This window comes from Vitis vinifera, chromosome 19, assembly GCF_030704535.1.
Source record: "Vitis vinifera cultivar Pinot Noir 40024 chromosome 19, ASM3070453v1".
NCBI classification, from domain to species: domain Eukaryota; kingdom Viridiplantae; phylum Streptophyta; class Magnoliopsida; order Vitales; family Vitaceae; genus Vitis; species Vitis vinifera.
This window is the reverse complement of record NC_081823.1, coordinates 810,175-827,583: the sequence shown is the minus strand read 5'-3', so window position 1 is coordinate 827,583 and position 17,409 is coordinate 810,175. Positions and strand designations below refer to the sequence as shown.

General features: G+C 30.9%; 1 protein-coding gene across 1 annotated transcript; it reads right to left on the bottom strand.

Moving 5' to 3' along the window:
- Window positions 1–106: 106 nt before the first annotated feature.
- On the bottom strand, window positions 107–10,580 carry LOC100267526 (probable LRR receptor-like serine/threonine-protein kinase At1g53430). Its single transcript, XM_002283441.5, has 24 exons — window positions 10,324–10,580; window positions 8,197–8,362; window positions 6,900–6,971; window positions 6,273–6,341; window positions 6,094–6,165; window positions 5,938–6,009; window positions 5,083–5,154; window positions 4,934–5,005; window positions 4,752–4,823; window positions 4,560–4,631; window positions 4,377–4,448; window positions 4,111–4,194; window positions 3,905–3,973; window positions 3,669–3,725; window positions 3,547–3,585; window positions 3,414–3,463; window positions 2,954–3,324; window positions 2,689–2,884; window positions 2,471–2,605; window positions 2,244–2,362; window positions 1,891–2,101; window positions 1,564–1,801; window positions 842–992; window positions 107–743 (listed from the first exon to the last, which is right to left on the bottom strand). Exons 1-24 carry the CDS (start codon window positions 10,550–10,552, stop codon window positions 306–308), a joined length of 3,198 nt encoding a protein of 1,065 aa, XP_002283477.2. The 5' UTR covers window positions 10,553–10,580; the 3' UTR covers window positions 107–305.
- Between the last annotated feature and the right edge of the window lie 6,829 nt (window positions 10,581–17,409).

Genomic DNA, 17,409 nt, shown 5'->3' with positions numbered 1-17,409 from the left:
AACAAATGATGATAAAATGGAAATAAAGTTGAACAAAATAAAATAAATATATACTGATTTCTCTCTGTGGAATGATGAGTTACCGTCATGGAGTAAGTTGGAAAAATAAAGAAATATAAATATTTTTCTTCATCAAGCCTCAACCGGAGCACTTATTCACATAATTTTATACAAATATTGTAATTATACAACAAAACATACTTATTTCTGCTTCTACTACTTCAAGAATCAATTCGAAATAGTTTGCAGAAAACATTCTTGCAGAACAACTTGGAAGTATTATTAATATACCATATTTTCATTGATCAGTCCAAATGTATACTGTAAAGATCTTGGTGTCCTGTAAGAAGCTTGCTTGATGAAGAAAAGTCCCTTGTTTCTTCTCTGCTATGGAGGGAAATTGAGGAATCAATCCATGGTCCATCAAGTGATATGCTGCCTTGGACCTGACTGTCTACAGAGAATGCTGAGACATGAGACTGGCTGTCCAGTGAGAGCTTCTCAAAGGCTTTGAATCTCATATCCGGGTTCATAGAATCATGCTTGATTGTTGGTGCTTGGACTGCAATTTTGCCGTCAAGCATACTCACTACAGAGGACATGGGTGGCCTGAGAGTGGGAGATTGGTTGGTGCATAAGAGGGCCAAGTTCAGCATCCTCATCACCTCCTCCTCTGAGTAGTTTGAACCAAGACTTGGATCCACCAGCTCCAGAAGATTTCCCTGCTCGTGCAGGACATAAGCCTGCAGTCCAATGTAGAACCCGAAACACGTTCTTCATTATAAGCACATATGGTCAGAAAAAATATAGCAAAAAGGATGAGCAAGAATCCATTGTTTACCCAATCAAGAAGATAAACAAACTCTTCCTTTGGCCTGTAATTGGTGTTGCTTTTCCCGCTGACAATCTCTAAAGCAACAATTCCAAAGCTGTAAACATCAGCTTTGTCGGTCAAGTAACCCCTCGTTGCATATTCAGGAGCCATGTATCCTCTGAAGAAAAATCAGCAGCTCAATGGTGAGTCTTGTGCTATACATATAATCAATATATGCACAAAATTATTGTTGGAAAGAGGACAAGAAGAACTAATCAACCATATTTGAGAGGCAAAATTTTCTGTATATGCATGAACCCACTTCAGAAACTCGACAGTCTTACTAAATTCTGCTTCTCCAAAACCAGAGAAAGAGGATTGACAACTTATGCCTCGAAGCCACTGATGCTTCAGATTTTGTAGCTTCAGATTTTGTAGTAACAAATTCTCAATAATAGTTGGACCTTTCTAGAGCTGTTTCAACAATCGACTTTACAGAATAAACAATGAAGAGAATGAGCTTTTTAAACCTAAAATGGAAAAAAGAACTGCTACTTAGAAATTCCATATTTCAGTGTTTGATTAAGTTTTCCATCTCATTGTATCAATTTATTATTTATCTGACATGAATTCAAATGCATAGAAGAAATTAATCTCCACATTTTCAGCACCAAAGTTATAATCTTATATCATATACAAATTTGATATAGGGAAGCTAATAACAGGAGGAAATGAGCGAAAACACTCACATTGTTCCAGCTATCCGTGTGCTGATATGGGTGTTCTCGTCTTCATCCAGCTTAGCCAAGCCAAAGTCGGATATCTTAGCATTTAGATTCTTATCAAGCAGCACATTTGTTGCCTTTATATCTCTATGAACAATTTTCAATCTTGACTCTTCATGAAGATATGCCAATCCCCTTGCTATCCCCAAGCATATCTTCTTCCTAGTTGGCCAGTCCAAATTTAGCCGCTGTTCATCAGAACCTACAAGTGGTCGAGGTAGAGGCTTAAGTCATAATATTCATTGTTGAAATATAATAAAATGGAATACAAAATCGTAGTGAAGCATTTACCAAAAAGTGCACGTGCAAGACTATTGTTTTCCAAATATTCGTATATGAGCAACAACTGGTTTCCTTCGATACAACAGCCATAAAGCTTCACAAGATTTGGGTGTTGTAAGGCAGATATCATGCCTATTTCGTTTACAAATTCTCGGTTCCCTTGCTTCGATTTAGAAGAGAGCTGCTTAACAGCACTTACTGAACCATCTGACAGTACACCCTAAGATCAAGCAGGACAAAATTTTGGATCATGAATTCAGATAATGCAAGGATGTGAGATAGCTGCAGAAAAGCATTGCATTTCCCTCTTAATCACTGCTTTAGTATACAGTTGTTAAAGGAAAATCCAAATCTGTAACTACCTTGTAAACTGGCCCAAATCCACCTTCACCAATCTTATTTGCAGAGTCAAAGTTATTGGTAGCAGCTTTGATCTGTCGTAAACTAAAATAACCAGTTTGCATCCCTAGCTCACGTAGTTCTGTAACAAGTGAAATAAAATTGGTGAAAAACAAGCACACAAAGTATTGTCACAATTTCAAAGAGATAAGGCATTACAGTCACAAATTTCCTGCATGATTAATCTCACCTCTATCTTCAAGGTCTTTTCCTCCTAAGTAGCCTTTCATTCGTAAGAGTACCAAAATCAATATGAGGACCACACATGAAGGTATCACAATGCCGATGATACCTCCAACAGACAGCCCCGGGTTGGGATTGAATTCTACAAGAACAGTAAGATATATAACACCATGACAAGCTAGTGGCGAGAAAAGTAGTAAAACCTGGAATATGAGATAAGCTCACTTGGTGTCACTGCAATAGCAGATATAAGAGGCCCATATACACCTTCATCCGGAATGGAATTAGTCCCTTTGCCTGTCCAGTATAAGTGGATCTCCAGAGTGCTACCATCAACAGAGGCATCAAAATCCTTATAAATGCCCTTACCAGCACCTTTAGCTTCTTCCATGATATTAAAATCCTTCAAAACTACATTCCCCTGTAGAAAAGTACAGTCAGTTCTTTACATATTTGGAATAGAGATAATGAAATTGATATTTTCACTCACTTGAATTGAAACATCGAACAAGCGCTTCCCAGGGCTACCAAATGTCTGGTTAGTAAAAAACATGATTTCAGCAAAGTAGAGTCGCACTTTATAATTGCCCTTTTGCAAGCAAAGCCCATAATACTTGAGTGAGATGGGAGCAAGACGAGCAGTTTGGTAGATCTCTGCATCCTTTGAGTTCAAAGCAGATTCGTTTTTAGCTAGGTGACTACCATGCCGGTTGCCTATGAAAACCCCTGTACTGCTATAAGCCCATTTGTCTAGACTATCAGTAAAGAACTGTGATGCACCCTCAACATTATTGTCTTTTTCATATGTCTTCCCTTTAAAAGTTGTTTCCTCTCCTCCACAATTGATATACAAGGAATAGTCTGCAATTAAATGTAACTGGAATCAAGGCAGAGATTCAACTTATTTGCCACTTCATACTAACAGAGTACAATAGGTTACAAAAGCTTACATTTGGCTTTTCTAGAGCAAGGGAGATCCTTCTGTAAGCACCAAGGGGTCCTAGAAAGTTGAACTATGATTCAGTCTCCTGTTTATAATTCTAATGCTGAATGCACATGTAAAACAAGGTTGGAAGAACTTACATGTTTCTTGCTGAAGATGCATAGCTGGAAACCAAGTTCCTGTGGAGTTGTGAAAAAATGTTTCAAGAAGATGAGGGAAAAACAGAACCAAATGTACAAATAATGGAAGGAAGAAAGCTTACACTTGGTGTTTGCAAGAATCAAGCCGTGGCCCTGTAAAATTGTTGTAAGATAAATCACTGCAACCGAGATTGAAATGGAGTTAGTGTTATATTTCTTGATTGAACGAGAGACTCAAATATTAATTTGGTTTCAAAGAACCACTGATAAAAAGAGACCACATGTGTATGTAACATTGTACAATACATGAATGATATCATAGCCAAATCAGAACAACTGGAGACTGAGAAATACTAACATTTTGTTTTCAGTGTCCGATCTTATCCAGCTGGGCACTTCTCCAGTCAGTGAGTTGTTGGTGAGAAACCTGTGTACATAGATAGCACCATATCTCAGTTATAATTAAACAAGTTATTAATGGATAAAAATGACTGGTTAAGGAGCCAATAAAATGTAGATTTCTGGATATTTAGACTTGTACTTTATTACAAGTATTTAACTTACATGAAATCGAGTTTTGTTTTCACCTTCTTTTCTTGCTTAAAGCTCTTTGGAATTGTACCACTCAGTCTGTTGAAGCTCAGGTCTCTGCAAGAAAAAAGTTCAACATGAATCAGAAAAGTTGTTTCCATACAACCATGTAATGTACTGATTGTATGCCATAGGAGAATTATATCCTGATTATATTTTTCTTCTTCTTACATACATACATATATACCAATGAAGAAAATTAAGAACATCTCTAAGAATGTCCATTCAAAAAAACTTACAAAAGTTTTAAACTTTCAATATTTCCAATGTCTTCTGGGATTTCACCTGTAATGGAGCAATTTCTCATCACCCTGCATAACACAAATGAGGTAAAACATCTTGATAAGTTAATGGAACATAATGTGGATAACTTAGGACTGCAGCTTGTCATGATTCATGAAATATATCTATCTTCAACTCACAATGTTTTTAATTTGTTCATATCCTTCAAATTGGGGAAAGATGTAATCGGTCCACTCAAATCAGATATTAACCTGATGATTAAGATACAACAAAACAAATTAAATAATTACATTTCTATGAATTGAATTTTAATCTTGAATAACATCATGAACTGAATACAGCAACTATTAGATAGTGGAACACATGCTCACAACTCGGTTAAGTTTTTCAACTGGGATATAATAGAAGGAATGGGCCCGTCCATTGATGTGCCTTGCAGATACCTGCAACAGTTTAATATGTTTATAGATTACTAGAGAATTTAGCTGAGTTTGTATGAAATTTTTCTAAGTGGACAAAATGGCAGATAAATGAAATGAAGTATAACACTCACAGTTTCTCAAGTTTGGTCCAATTCCCAATCCAATCTGGTATCTTCCCAGATAAATTATTCCCATCTATCCTACTACAAATGGTACATGCAGTTCAGAAAATGCTAAATTTGCATAAAAGGATAAATGTCCAAATAATTACACCACTTACAAATCAGTTAGGTTCTTGAGATTGTGAAAATTTTCTGGTATTGTTCCTGTGAAATTGTTTGCAGAAAGAACACTGTAGGAGCACCGAAAGAAAAAAACAAATGAATTCCTTGGAAATAGTTATTAGACAACAGAACCAGAATAGATGGTCAATGCAAAGTCTTTTGTTGAAAACATTAAGAAAAAATAATTCCCCAACAATGTTAATCACCCTCCAAAACAAAGTAACTTCCCAAATGATGAACTTTGGCATTAAAAACACAATGTGTAAATACCCAGCAGATTAGTCCTTATCATCTTTACTTCTATTCTCTATGAAGCATTACAAATCATGCTCTACATCTCCATTTCATCATAGGATGAATTAATGAATACTAAACTTGGTTTCTTAATGTTAGAAAAATAGAAATAGCCTATATGAATTTCCATCTGTCAGTCCATAAAAACCGCCTAGTTCATAGCCATATTTGCCTATATTTGTGTTCTTGGTTATAAATATTTCTCATGATTCACCCTGGAGATAAAAGAACAAAAAAGGTAGATTGCACTTTCAGATATATGAAAATCCATCTTCCCATTATTTTCATTAACTCGATGTAAATGAACTAAAAAATAAGCAATCGTGCAACTGAAAATGAACTCAACCAGTATACAATCACCATATCCATGAGTCATTTCATCACACAAAATGCATTATAAAAGTCTTTGACTCAAAAAATTAGCTTCCTCAAATTGATTTTGGGCATTTTGGCAGCTAAGACTACAACCAGAATACAAGGACTTGGTGATTATTTGAAATAAAAGAAATGAATAATTAATATGCATATAAGGAAAGGGATGAGAACAACATTCTTACAGTCTCCTTAAATGACTCAACTTTCCAAGACTTGGAGGGAGATGTTCTCCAAGCTGATTAGCTTCCAAGACCCTGGAAAAGTAAATTTGGATTTATAATCAAGGTTGGGCATCATTAATTTCTCTAATAGACATTCAACTCCGTTTCATGACTTACAGCTCCTCAAGTGTACTGATATTACTGATTACTTCAGGAATCGACCCAGAGATTCTGTTTCCAACAAGAGCACTGCAGTGTACCAAAAGTTAAACTTTCCCAACTATGAAGTACTTAGTAAATTACTGGAAAACAAGACCCTCACCTCACAAGTGCAAATGCAATTAATCAGAACTTACAGAATGGTAAGAGAAAGCCGACCGAGACTTGTAGGGATCGATCCATTGATATAGTTTCGGGAGAGATCACTGCTTTAGTAAAAAAAAAGAATCCCTTAGTATATTTTAATTTTACATGGTCACCGGATAAAAGAAGAATCCCTCATTTGGGTTCAAGTCAGATACTGGAGATGACTGTACAATATCAAAAACTGAATCTGATGATGATGATCAAATAATTTTCATGACAGTTTATCCAGTCTATTACTATTACTAGAAAACACAAAAATTGGTAATCACCACAACAAAAGTGAAATGAGATCATTTGTTTTAATCTTTGCCTGCACTTATTATTATTATTATTATTTTTTTTTAAAAAGGCAATAAAATCATGTAAATACTATAGTAAACGCAATGGACTTGTTTTGAATGTTATTTGAAACACAATGGTCTAACTTAATTTCATGGGATATTCAAACACATCAGAAGTGAACTAACCTCTATAATTTAGTGAAACTGCAACCCCATGTAGTAGGGATTAAGGTATTGGTGAGTTAAGAAATTTGTTTGATAAGTTGAAAAACCCAATGAAACATCAAGGCAAATTTGGTCCATTGACTTCCCAATGTTGAGAAACATGTCACTTACAGTTCTTGCAGATAAGAAAGATTTCCAAACTCATCAGGTAAAGTTCCATCCAAATCAAGACCCTTCAGCTGGCTGTAATTCACAAAAGGAAGTAAAAAATAAGAAAATGAAAAGTACAACTGACGTATAACAAAATAATTAGACTTGGTAGTCAGGCTAAAGTTCTCATACCCAAGCATATTGTGCTTCTGCTTAATGTTTTCTGACTCTACTAGAAATCCTATAAGGACTTGTTTTATCATAAGTGGATTTATAGGATTGGTTCATCAATGTAGTTGGTCATAATCCTTTTTTGACTTATGCTATTGATTCCACTATTTGAGAAAGCACTTCTAGCATAAAAGGCGTTTGTAAAGAAAAATAAGGCGTTTGGCAAAATTCGGCAAGTACTTTTAAAAAGTTGAAAAATCACTAGTAGTACTTTTTGGAGAAATATTTGATATGTGATTATCTCAAAAACACTTAAATTAAAAATACTTCAAATAAAAACACTTTCAAACGCGCTCTAAGTCTTGCTTGGACTGCTTTAATGGTAGTCCTTACTTTTTCTCTTTGCACGCATAGTATTGGGAAGAAGCGGACTCTAGAGATACTATTGATTCAATTGAGGAATCAAACCATATCAATTCTTTTATAGATCGATCTTCAAAGTGTTCTTTTAACCATATATTATAATATGTATAATAAAAAATGGACGTTCAATTTCATCTTCAAAAGTGAAAAAGGTCAAACTTATGGCAGGAAACCTAGTAATCAATGTAAACAATCATTTGAAGCTTTGATCGAATAGTGTGGGAACCAACATTTACTCTTTAGCACTCTGGCATTATGAACAAGTGAAAATCCACAAGCTCTAGTTGCATTGGGCCATTTCATTCAGCCACTAGAAAGTGGACTTAATGATAGAATTAATTGCTCACTAACGTATGATAATTGATATGGAAACAAGGAATTTGCAAATCAAGTTCAAGAGATCGAAACTGAATCAATATAAAACAAAGACAAGGCTTTTATTCACTAGACTTTAGGCAATTCATTTTGCATGAAAAAAAAAAGGTTTTAGTACATGAATGCAATGGGAATTTAACAAAGCACACAAATCAAATGGCCTTGCAAAGAGATAGAAAGGAAAAATAATGCCTATGTAATCCAAAGATGTCACTAATTCTTTCCTATTAACATTAAGCAAATAATATTCCATTCCATATACTCATGCAATTACTTTTCCATTAATCTAATGGATTGAATTTTTTATATATATATTATGTCAGGGAAGAACAAGAAAATAAAATCATACATGTTTGTGACATGGCAAACATTTCCTTTGTTGAAGGTGCAGTTGCATGCGACATTGCTGTAACTATTATCATCGATGGTTCGATTGAAACCTCCACTGCATGAAGTTTGGCTTATGTTCCAATATTTGTAGTTTAGCTTTGTGAATATTGTTCTAAGAGTTTGCACTGTTACAGAGCAGATACAAAATGATCAGTTATAAGGATTTATGAATGTACAGAAAAAGAATGACTAATGATAACAACTCTATGAAGTGTAATCCTCTACAATCAATTCCAATCTTAAAGTGACTTCTAATATTACCAAATTTTAAAGCACTATTGATGACACTCGCCAAACCTCTACTAAAACAAGCCAATAATTTATACTACATTAAATTTTAATTGCATATGACCTCTCCTTTGAAGTGATCACACCATGTAAGCTGCATGAATGACCTACTTGTCTATGTTTCTAAGAATAAAAAAAAGGAAAACATGTTTGACAATCAAAAAACAAAAAATATGGTATTTTCTAATAGATGATTTAAAAAATAATTATACAAAGACGTTATATAAAAATTTTAAAAAATAAAAAATAGGTTTAAAATATTTTAAATTCCTAACAAATTTTTGTTTTACAAAATATGAGAGAAGAACTATTTTTCAAAACATATAAAACAGATTAAAAATGTTTTAAGTTTCAAAGCAAAATTTTGTTTTAACAAATTATCATAGAATAGTTTTCAAAAGTTAAGCTTTATTTGGGAAGTATTTTCGAAAACAGTTTTGAAAAACATTTTCTCAAAATTATTTTATAATATTTTGTAGTACAAAAGTCTCTTTAGGAAATTAAAACGTTAACATATTTTTTATATTTTTAAAATAATTTTTATTTATAGTGTTTTATTTTTTTTATATTTGTATAATTAGTTTTTAAAATGATTATCACAAAACAAGTGAAAACAGTAAAAAAATATTTTCTAAAAATATTTTATTTTTCAGTTTTTAAGAACATAAATTTATTTTCAATTTTTTATTTTTTGGTTGTGAAATATATTTTCTTATTCATTTTTTTTCCTAAAAAACAAAAAAACAATTGACAAAATACCTATTTTTCATAATTATTTTCAAACAAAGGCACATGTATGGTACGTGTATTTTTAGTCCAAAATATGCTTTTCATATGGTCAAGACCTATCCATATCAATGTTCTTCTTCTGCCTTTGACTTTGAAGACCAGTAGATATCACACCGACACTACCAATCAACAACAATCCCTGACTCATCCAATTTTCCACACGCAACCCGATTTCCTTATTCCAAACAACCATGGAATCAAGACAAATTGGTGGGCCTAAAGATTAATTTAGGTGGGCGCAAAGTCCAGGAAGTGGACCTGGGACTGACTCAGAGATGAATTCAATATGGTCTGATAATTCAAGTGGACTCATTCCATTCTTTTTCTACCATTTCCTGACAATATAGGTAATAATTCAATGGAAATAAAGTCCAAATACTAAAATAAATATATGTATTTTCCTTAATAAAATGGCATTGCCACCATGGTAATAAATACAAATATAAATATAAATAAATAAATTGACTTTTTTTTTTAAATAAGAAAAAAAATGCTAGCTTTCTCGCATTTGTTTTCAAGTGTATAAATACGAAAGAAAATAAAATATAATTAAATTAATTAAAATTTTATATATTTTAAAATTTCTTATTTCCCGGTAACTAAAGATGGCTTATCGTTTCAGATAAAAAATTCGCTATGGCTCAGAGGCACAAACAATTTTCCAGCAGAATGATATAAGCCAACGTTTGGGAGCAGAGAAAGCAGAGGAAAATTTGAAAAAAGAAAATAAAACATAATCTGATATGCCTGCTTTTCTGTTTCCATAAGAATTCCCAGAGCATCATAAAATTTAAAGAACTGTGAGACAAACAGAAATGTCAAAATTCTCGCAAACCATGAGAAATCCACAAGATTCCAAAAAATTATAGCAGTGAAGTATTAAACAAAGCACAGATGGCTCGAAAAGACCAAATTTACTTCTCTTTTTCCCCAGATTTCTTTAACAACAAAACCCAAGTTTCATTTTCCCCAGAAATGGAACGAACAAGTGAGATTACAGTGGTGATACCTTCATCTTCTGGAATAAGTTGAGCATGGGATGTGAACTCAGCAAAACAAAAGAAACCCAGCAACAACAAGAGGAGAAGAGACGACGAATCCATGGATTCCCTCTGTAGCAATGGCTGGTTCGCTTTACACTGAATTGAATGAGTTGGAGCGAGGGGTTTAAGGGAGGTTTTTAAAGAGGAGAAGCTTTGAATGTTCAACCACACGAAGGTACGTTCATGGCTGCGCATTACTTTTCCTTTCTTTCTAAAGGATGAATTCCCAGGAAATTTATGGCATGGAAAATCAGACACGTAACAAAAAAGAAATTTTAAAGTAGCTTTAGTTACTATATGAAACTAATGGCGCATGTGGGTCAATGATATGATGTTGATTTATTTTTTTATAATTTTATAACCATATCTTTTTTATTTTTCTTATTCACTATCACTCCAGATATTAAATTCATAAAATATCAATAATTTAATATTTTTAAAAAATATTTAGTTTTTTATGTAGGATAAAAATTAAAACTCACATATGAATTTATTTTTTTCTTATTTTTCATAATGACCTAAAATTTAATTCAAATAAAATTTTCTAACTTAAAATTATTATAATAATTCTAAGAAATCTGAAAAATATCATTTAATGTTTGAAAAAATATTTTTAAGAGTAAATAACTTTTTTTTTTTTCATAATGTTTGACAAAACCATAAATTTGTTATTTATACTTATTTTACTTTTAGTCTTTCATTTATTACTATTATGAAATTCATATTTATTATGATAATTCTAATGATAAAATTTTTAAATATTAATAATTTAAATATTTAAAAATTAATTTAAGTTATTAATTTTTAATAATTAATAATGATTGGTTCCATATCTTTTAATCATTTTACTTTTTTTTAACAAGAATTTTGAATTTTAATATTATTTATTATTAATAATTATTTTAAAAATAAAATTTACAAGTCTTATAAGTGAACCCCGAAAGAGATAACCTTTTTAAAGACAATGAATGAATTATTTTTTTTGCTAATGAAATAATTTAAATTAATTTTAAGAGTTATATATATATATTCATTATTAAAAAATAATAATTTAATTGTAAGTTATTTACGTTAAATAACTTAAAATGAATTAAAATAATATATAAAATAAAAAAATTAAAATATAATATTAATTAATAAATAATACTTATAAATAGATAAATCAACTTGTACACCCTAAAATTTGTCCTAATTTTATTTTTATATTAATTTTGAGCTCAATTTTAAATTTCAATTACATGTGTTTTTTTGACACACTCACCCTTTAATTTTTAGTTTTCATTATTTTTCAAATTCTTTTCTTATGTTTTTTTATTTTTTTATTTTTTATTTTTATTTATTCATTTTATTTGTTGCTATTATTATTATTATTATTATATTATATTATATTATTTATTTTTTTCTTTATTATTTTATTTTTCCTCTTTCCTATCTCTTCCTTTTTCTCCTCCACCAACCCTCACCCACCCACTTCTTCTCTCCCCTCCTATACCATATGAAACTAATGGCGCATGTGGGTCAATGATATGATGTTGATTTATTTTTTTTTTTTTATAGTTTTAGTCAATGATATGATGTTGATTTATTTATTTTTTTTTATAATTTTATAACCATATCTTTTATACTTTTCTTATTCACTATCACTCCATATATTAAATTCATAAAATATCAATAATTTAATATTTTTAAAAAATATATTCAGTTTTTTATATTGGATAAAAATTAAAGCTCACATATGAATTTATTTTTATTTTTATTTTTCATAATGACCTAAAATTTAATTCAAATAAAATTTTATAACTTAAAATTATTATAATAATTCTAAGAAATCTGAAAATTATCATTTAATGTTTGAAAAAATATTTTTAAGAGTAAATAACTTTTTTTTTTTTCATTATGTTTGGCAAATCCATAAATTTGTCATATATACTTATTTTACTTTTAGTCTTTCATTTATTACTATTACAAATTCAAATTTATTATGATAATTCTAATGATAAAATTAATAATTTAATATTTAAAAATTAATTTTTAATAATTAATAATGATTGGTACCATATCTTTTAATCATTTTACTTTTTTTAACAAGAATTTTGAATTTTCATATTATTTATTATTAATAATTATTTTAAAAATAAAATTTACAAGTCTTATAACTAAAACCATGAAAGAGATAATTTTTTTTAAAGACAATGAATGAATTAATTTTTTATTAATAAAATAATTTAAATTAATTTTAAAAGATATATATATATATATATATATATATATATATATATATATATATCTTCATTATTAAAAAACAATAATTTAAATGTAAGTTATTTACTTTAAATACCTTAAAATTAATTAAAATATGATATTAATTAATAAATAATACTTATAAATAGATAAATCAACTATATTTTTATAGACCCCATTTTGGGCCCCCTTTTCACATCTTTTTTGGGACCACTTGGATTGGAGACAACATATTCTCTCCTAGTCCCTACAGATGGTTGTTACAGGAAAGAGAGGGTAAGGTTGCGAGGGTAGGATATGTTGCTGCAGAGATATTTCGAGAGGGTGGCTGGCTAGGAGGCGAACCAAAAAAGAAAAAGTTCTACGGAGAAAAGAGGGGCTGAAGAATTTCTGTAGAAGGAAAGGAGAAAACAATTAAAAAAAGAAAAAAGAAAAAAGAAAAAAAATATCAAATTTTCAAATAAAAGGTGATTGATATGAAAAACACGGATTCACAATTATATTAATACATAATATATTATAATAATATAAAATTATCTTTTATATTTTTTTAAATAATTTATATTTTTATAATTAAGTGGTTAACTTAATTTTTATATTTATATTATATGTGATATATTTTTCTTAAATCATATAAATCGAAATTATCCTGATATGTAAAAAAAAAAGTTATTTTGATCTCCATTTTTAAATTAATCATCCATAAAGATTTGTTATTTATGTGATTGTGTGGACCCCCTCAGATGGGGGCATTTCTTTGGTTTTTTTATTACTATTTTATTATATCTTCTTCTTCATCAACTCGAGAATGTGCTGTAAGGGACGGCTAGACAAGACTAGCAACCAAAGAAGACTGATGGATGTGTTGTATTGGGCAGCTAAAGAGGACGGGAAGCAGGAAGGAAAAGAAGAGGTAAGTTGCTTGGTACAAAGGGGACAACCATTTGAAAAGGAAGAAACTGAAAAAAAAAAAAAAAAGAAAAAGAAAAAAAAAAAAAGTGGTGGGTTATAGAGGAGGGGTGAGCTGTAAGGGACAGGGGGAGCGTGTTCTGCGAGCTGGCTGGGGGACTTTTAGAAAAAAAAAAAAAGAAGATTTTTTTGACATAGCAAACGGAGGATATGAGAAAAAAAAAAGTTTTTTGTAGTTACGAGGGAACGATTTTGAGAGAGATACCAGCTGAGAGCACATGAAGAGAACTGGAGAGTGAACTAGTGAAGAGCCTTAGAAAGCAACTTGAGGAGGAAGAAAGTTGGAGTAGGCAAGCAATTGAGAGAAAGAAGAAATCATTCTCAGGGTAGGGGAGCTCGAAGACGAGCAACTTTTTGCTTGAGGAGGGCCTTCCAGGTTTGACTAATATAGCTCCTTGTTTTCTGACTTCCACAGGGCTTTTTATTCTCATTTTCAACTTTATTTTTTTATTATTTTTTGGGCATCAACTTCTTGTTTCAATATGGATAGGAAGAGTCATTTATTTGTCTTGGTCGAATTTATTCTTCCATGTGCATGCTCCGTTTTTAGAGTTCCTTTGCCTTTCTTTGTACAAGATTGATGCATGAGTTCATTTCTGAAGCTTGACATATGGGACCCTTATTTATTTTCTTTGTTAATCTCACTCACTTTAAGCTTATGGGTGTCACCTGTAATGGGGTTCCGTATCATCATGTGTTTTATGTTCTAGTGTTTGCTTAATCCTCATCACTCCACCACCCTTCTTGCCCGCCCATCTAACCCACCTTCAACTTACTTCCACCATTTCCCCATGTGCATGAGGTCCAAAATGCATGGTCACCCTCACCTCATCATCCTTCTTACCGACATACCCATCACCACCATCTTCTCTCTCTACACCACGTCCCCATTTTTCAAATGGCCATGAGACCCATTTCTCCCACCAATACTCATTTTCAGCTCATTCCCACCCTTTTCTCACGTGCATGAAGCCATATGCATGGCTACCCATCACACCCAGTTGCCCCACTGCTCGTTTCTCACTCATGCAAAAGAACTTGCATGCACGGCCGTTTTCATTTCCTTCACACACCACAAACCAGGAAGAAGAGACAAGAAGAATGAACCCAAACAATCAAAGGTGTGGGAGTGGAAAACCCTCACATTTTCCTACACTTTCTCTCTTTAGAAATCTGTTTCCCAAAAAAAAAAAAAAAGGCTACAAAAGTCCCCATTGGTGTTGGGTTAAGCTTGGCTTCACAGCCATGTGCTTCCAAAGTCCGTTCACTTGTCCTCAAATCTGCCTTCTTTGGTCATGGTGCATAAAGTAGCAGTTTTGTGAGCTAGCAATATCCGCTTGCATTTGATGGAGCTGGTGGAGCACATCCTCATTAGTCATTCTTTGTGATGGCCTTCTAGTTTATGGGCATTGATTTTCTCCTTGTTCAGGATGTCCTGGGTTCTTTCATGGTCATATCAGAGAGATGCTGCTTTGTTCACATAGTGGCTCCTCTATTGTAGCAATTCTAAGGCAGTTTGGAAGGATGACCCCTCTCAGCCTCTCTGTGTTTTTTGCTTGATTTAGAAGAGCACAACAGAAGAATTTTTAAAAGAGTAAAGTGGATAGAGTTGGTAGTGGAATGGCAATTCCTGAAGGATTTATTTTTATTATTTAAAAAATGGGTGGCGGGTAGTGATGGCCTTCCTTTTCTTGATTTGGTGTATTGTGGCATGAGGTTTTATTAGTGGCAAGAGCACTTTAAGTTCTCTACGTGGCATGGTGAATTATTGTTATTTTTTTTTTCACCTTTTCTATCACGTGTCAAGGTTTGATTTCCTTAAATTTCATCTTTAAATAAATATCTTCAAAATTCTTATTTCCAAATTTAAGTTCCAATTTCTAAAATTTCAATTTTCACATTTATTTATTTAATCATTATTATTCTCGTTATTATTATTATTTTATTTATTTATTTTAAATTCCACCTTTAAATAATTTTTCAAAATTCCGATTTCCCAATTTAATTTCCAATCTCCAAAATTTCATTTTTCGCATTCATTTATTTAATCGTTATTATTATTATTTTATTTATTTATTTTTAAAATTCTATCTTTAAATAATCCTTCAAAATTCTGACCTCCAAATCTAATTCCCAATTTCCAAAATTCCAATTTTCACATTTATTCATTTAATCACTATTATTTTTGTAATTATTATTTTATTTTATTTATTTATTTATTCATTTTTAAAATTTTATCTTTAACTAATTCTTCCAAATTCTAGTTTCCAATTTCCAAAATTCCAATTTTCACATTTGCCCTTTCCTTCCGTAGAAATTCTTCAGCCCCTCTTTTCTCCGTAGAACTTTTTCTTTTTTGGTTCGCCTCCTAGCCAGCCACACTCTCGAAATATCTCTACAGCAACATATCCTACCCTCGCAGCCTTACTCTCTCTTTCCTGTAACAACCATCTGCAGGGACTAGGAGAGAATATGCTATCTCCAATCCAAGTGGTCCCAAAAAAGATGTGAAAAGGGGGCCCAAAATGGGGTCTATAAAAATATAGTTGATTTATCTATTTATAAGTATTATTTATTAATTAATATCATATTTTAATTAATTTTAAGGTATTTAAAGTAAATAACTTACATTTAAATTATTGTTTTTTAATATATAATATAAATATAAAAATTAAGTTAACCACTTAATTATAAAAATATAAAAATATAAATTATTTAAAAAAATATAAAAGATAATTTTATATTATTATAATATATTATGTATTAATATAATTGTGAATCCATGTTTTTCATATCAATCACCTTTTATTTGAAAAATTGATATTTTTTTCTTTTTTCTTTTTTCCTTTTTTAATTGTTTTGCCCTTTCCTTCCGTAGAAATTCTTCAGCCCCTCTTTTCTCCGTAGAACTTCTTCTTTTTTGGTTCGCCTCCTAGCCAGTCACCCTCTCGAAATATCTCTACAACAACATATCCTACCCTCGCAGCCTTGTCCTCTCTTTCCTGTAACAACCATCTGCAGGGACTAGAAGAGAATATGTTGTCTCCAATCCAAGTGGTCCCAAAAAAGATGTGAAAAGGGGGCCCAAAATGGGGTCTACTTTTTTTAACAAGAATTTTGAATTTTAATATTATTTATTATTAATAATTATTTTAAAAATAAAATTTACAAGTCTTATAACTAAAACCATGAAAGAGATAATTTTTTTTTAAAGACAATGAATGAATTAATTTTTTATTAATAAAATAATTTAAATTAATTTTAAGATATATATATATATATCTTTATTATTAAAAAACAATAATTTAAATGTAAGTTATTTACTTTAAATAATTAATAATGATTGGTACCATATCTTTTAATCATTTTACTTTTTTTAACAAGAATTTTGAATTTTAATATTATTTATTATTAATAATTATTTTAAAAATTAAATTTACAAGTCTTATAACTAAAACCATGAAAAAGATAATTTTTTTTAAAGACAATGAATGAATTAATTTTTTATTAATAAAATAATTTAAATTAATTTTAAGAGATATATATATATATATCTTTATTATTAAAAAACAATAATTTAAATGTAAGTTATTTACTTTAAATACCTTAAAATTAATTAAAATATGATATTAATTAATAAATAATACTTATAAATAGATAAATCAACTATATTTTTATAGACCCCATTTTGGGCCCCCTTTTCACATCTTTTTTGGGACCACTTGGATTGGAGACAACATATTCTCTCCTAGTCCCTGTAGATGGTTGTTACAGGAAAGAGAGGGTAAGGCTGCGAGGGTAGGATATGTTGCTGTAGAGATATTTCGAGAGGGTGGCTGGCT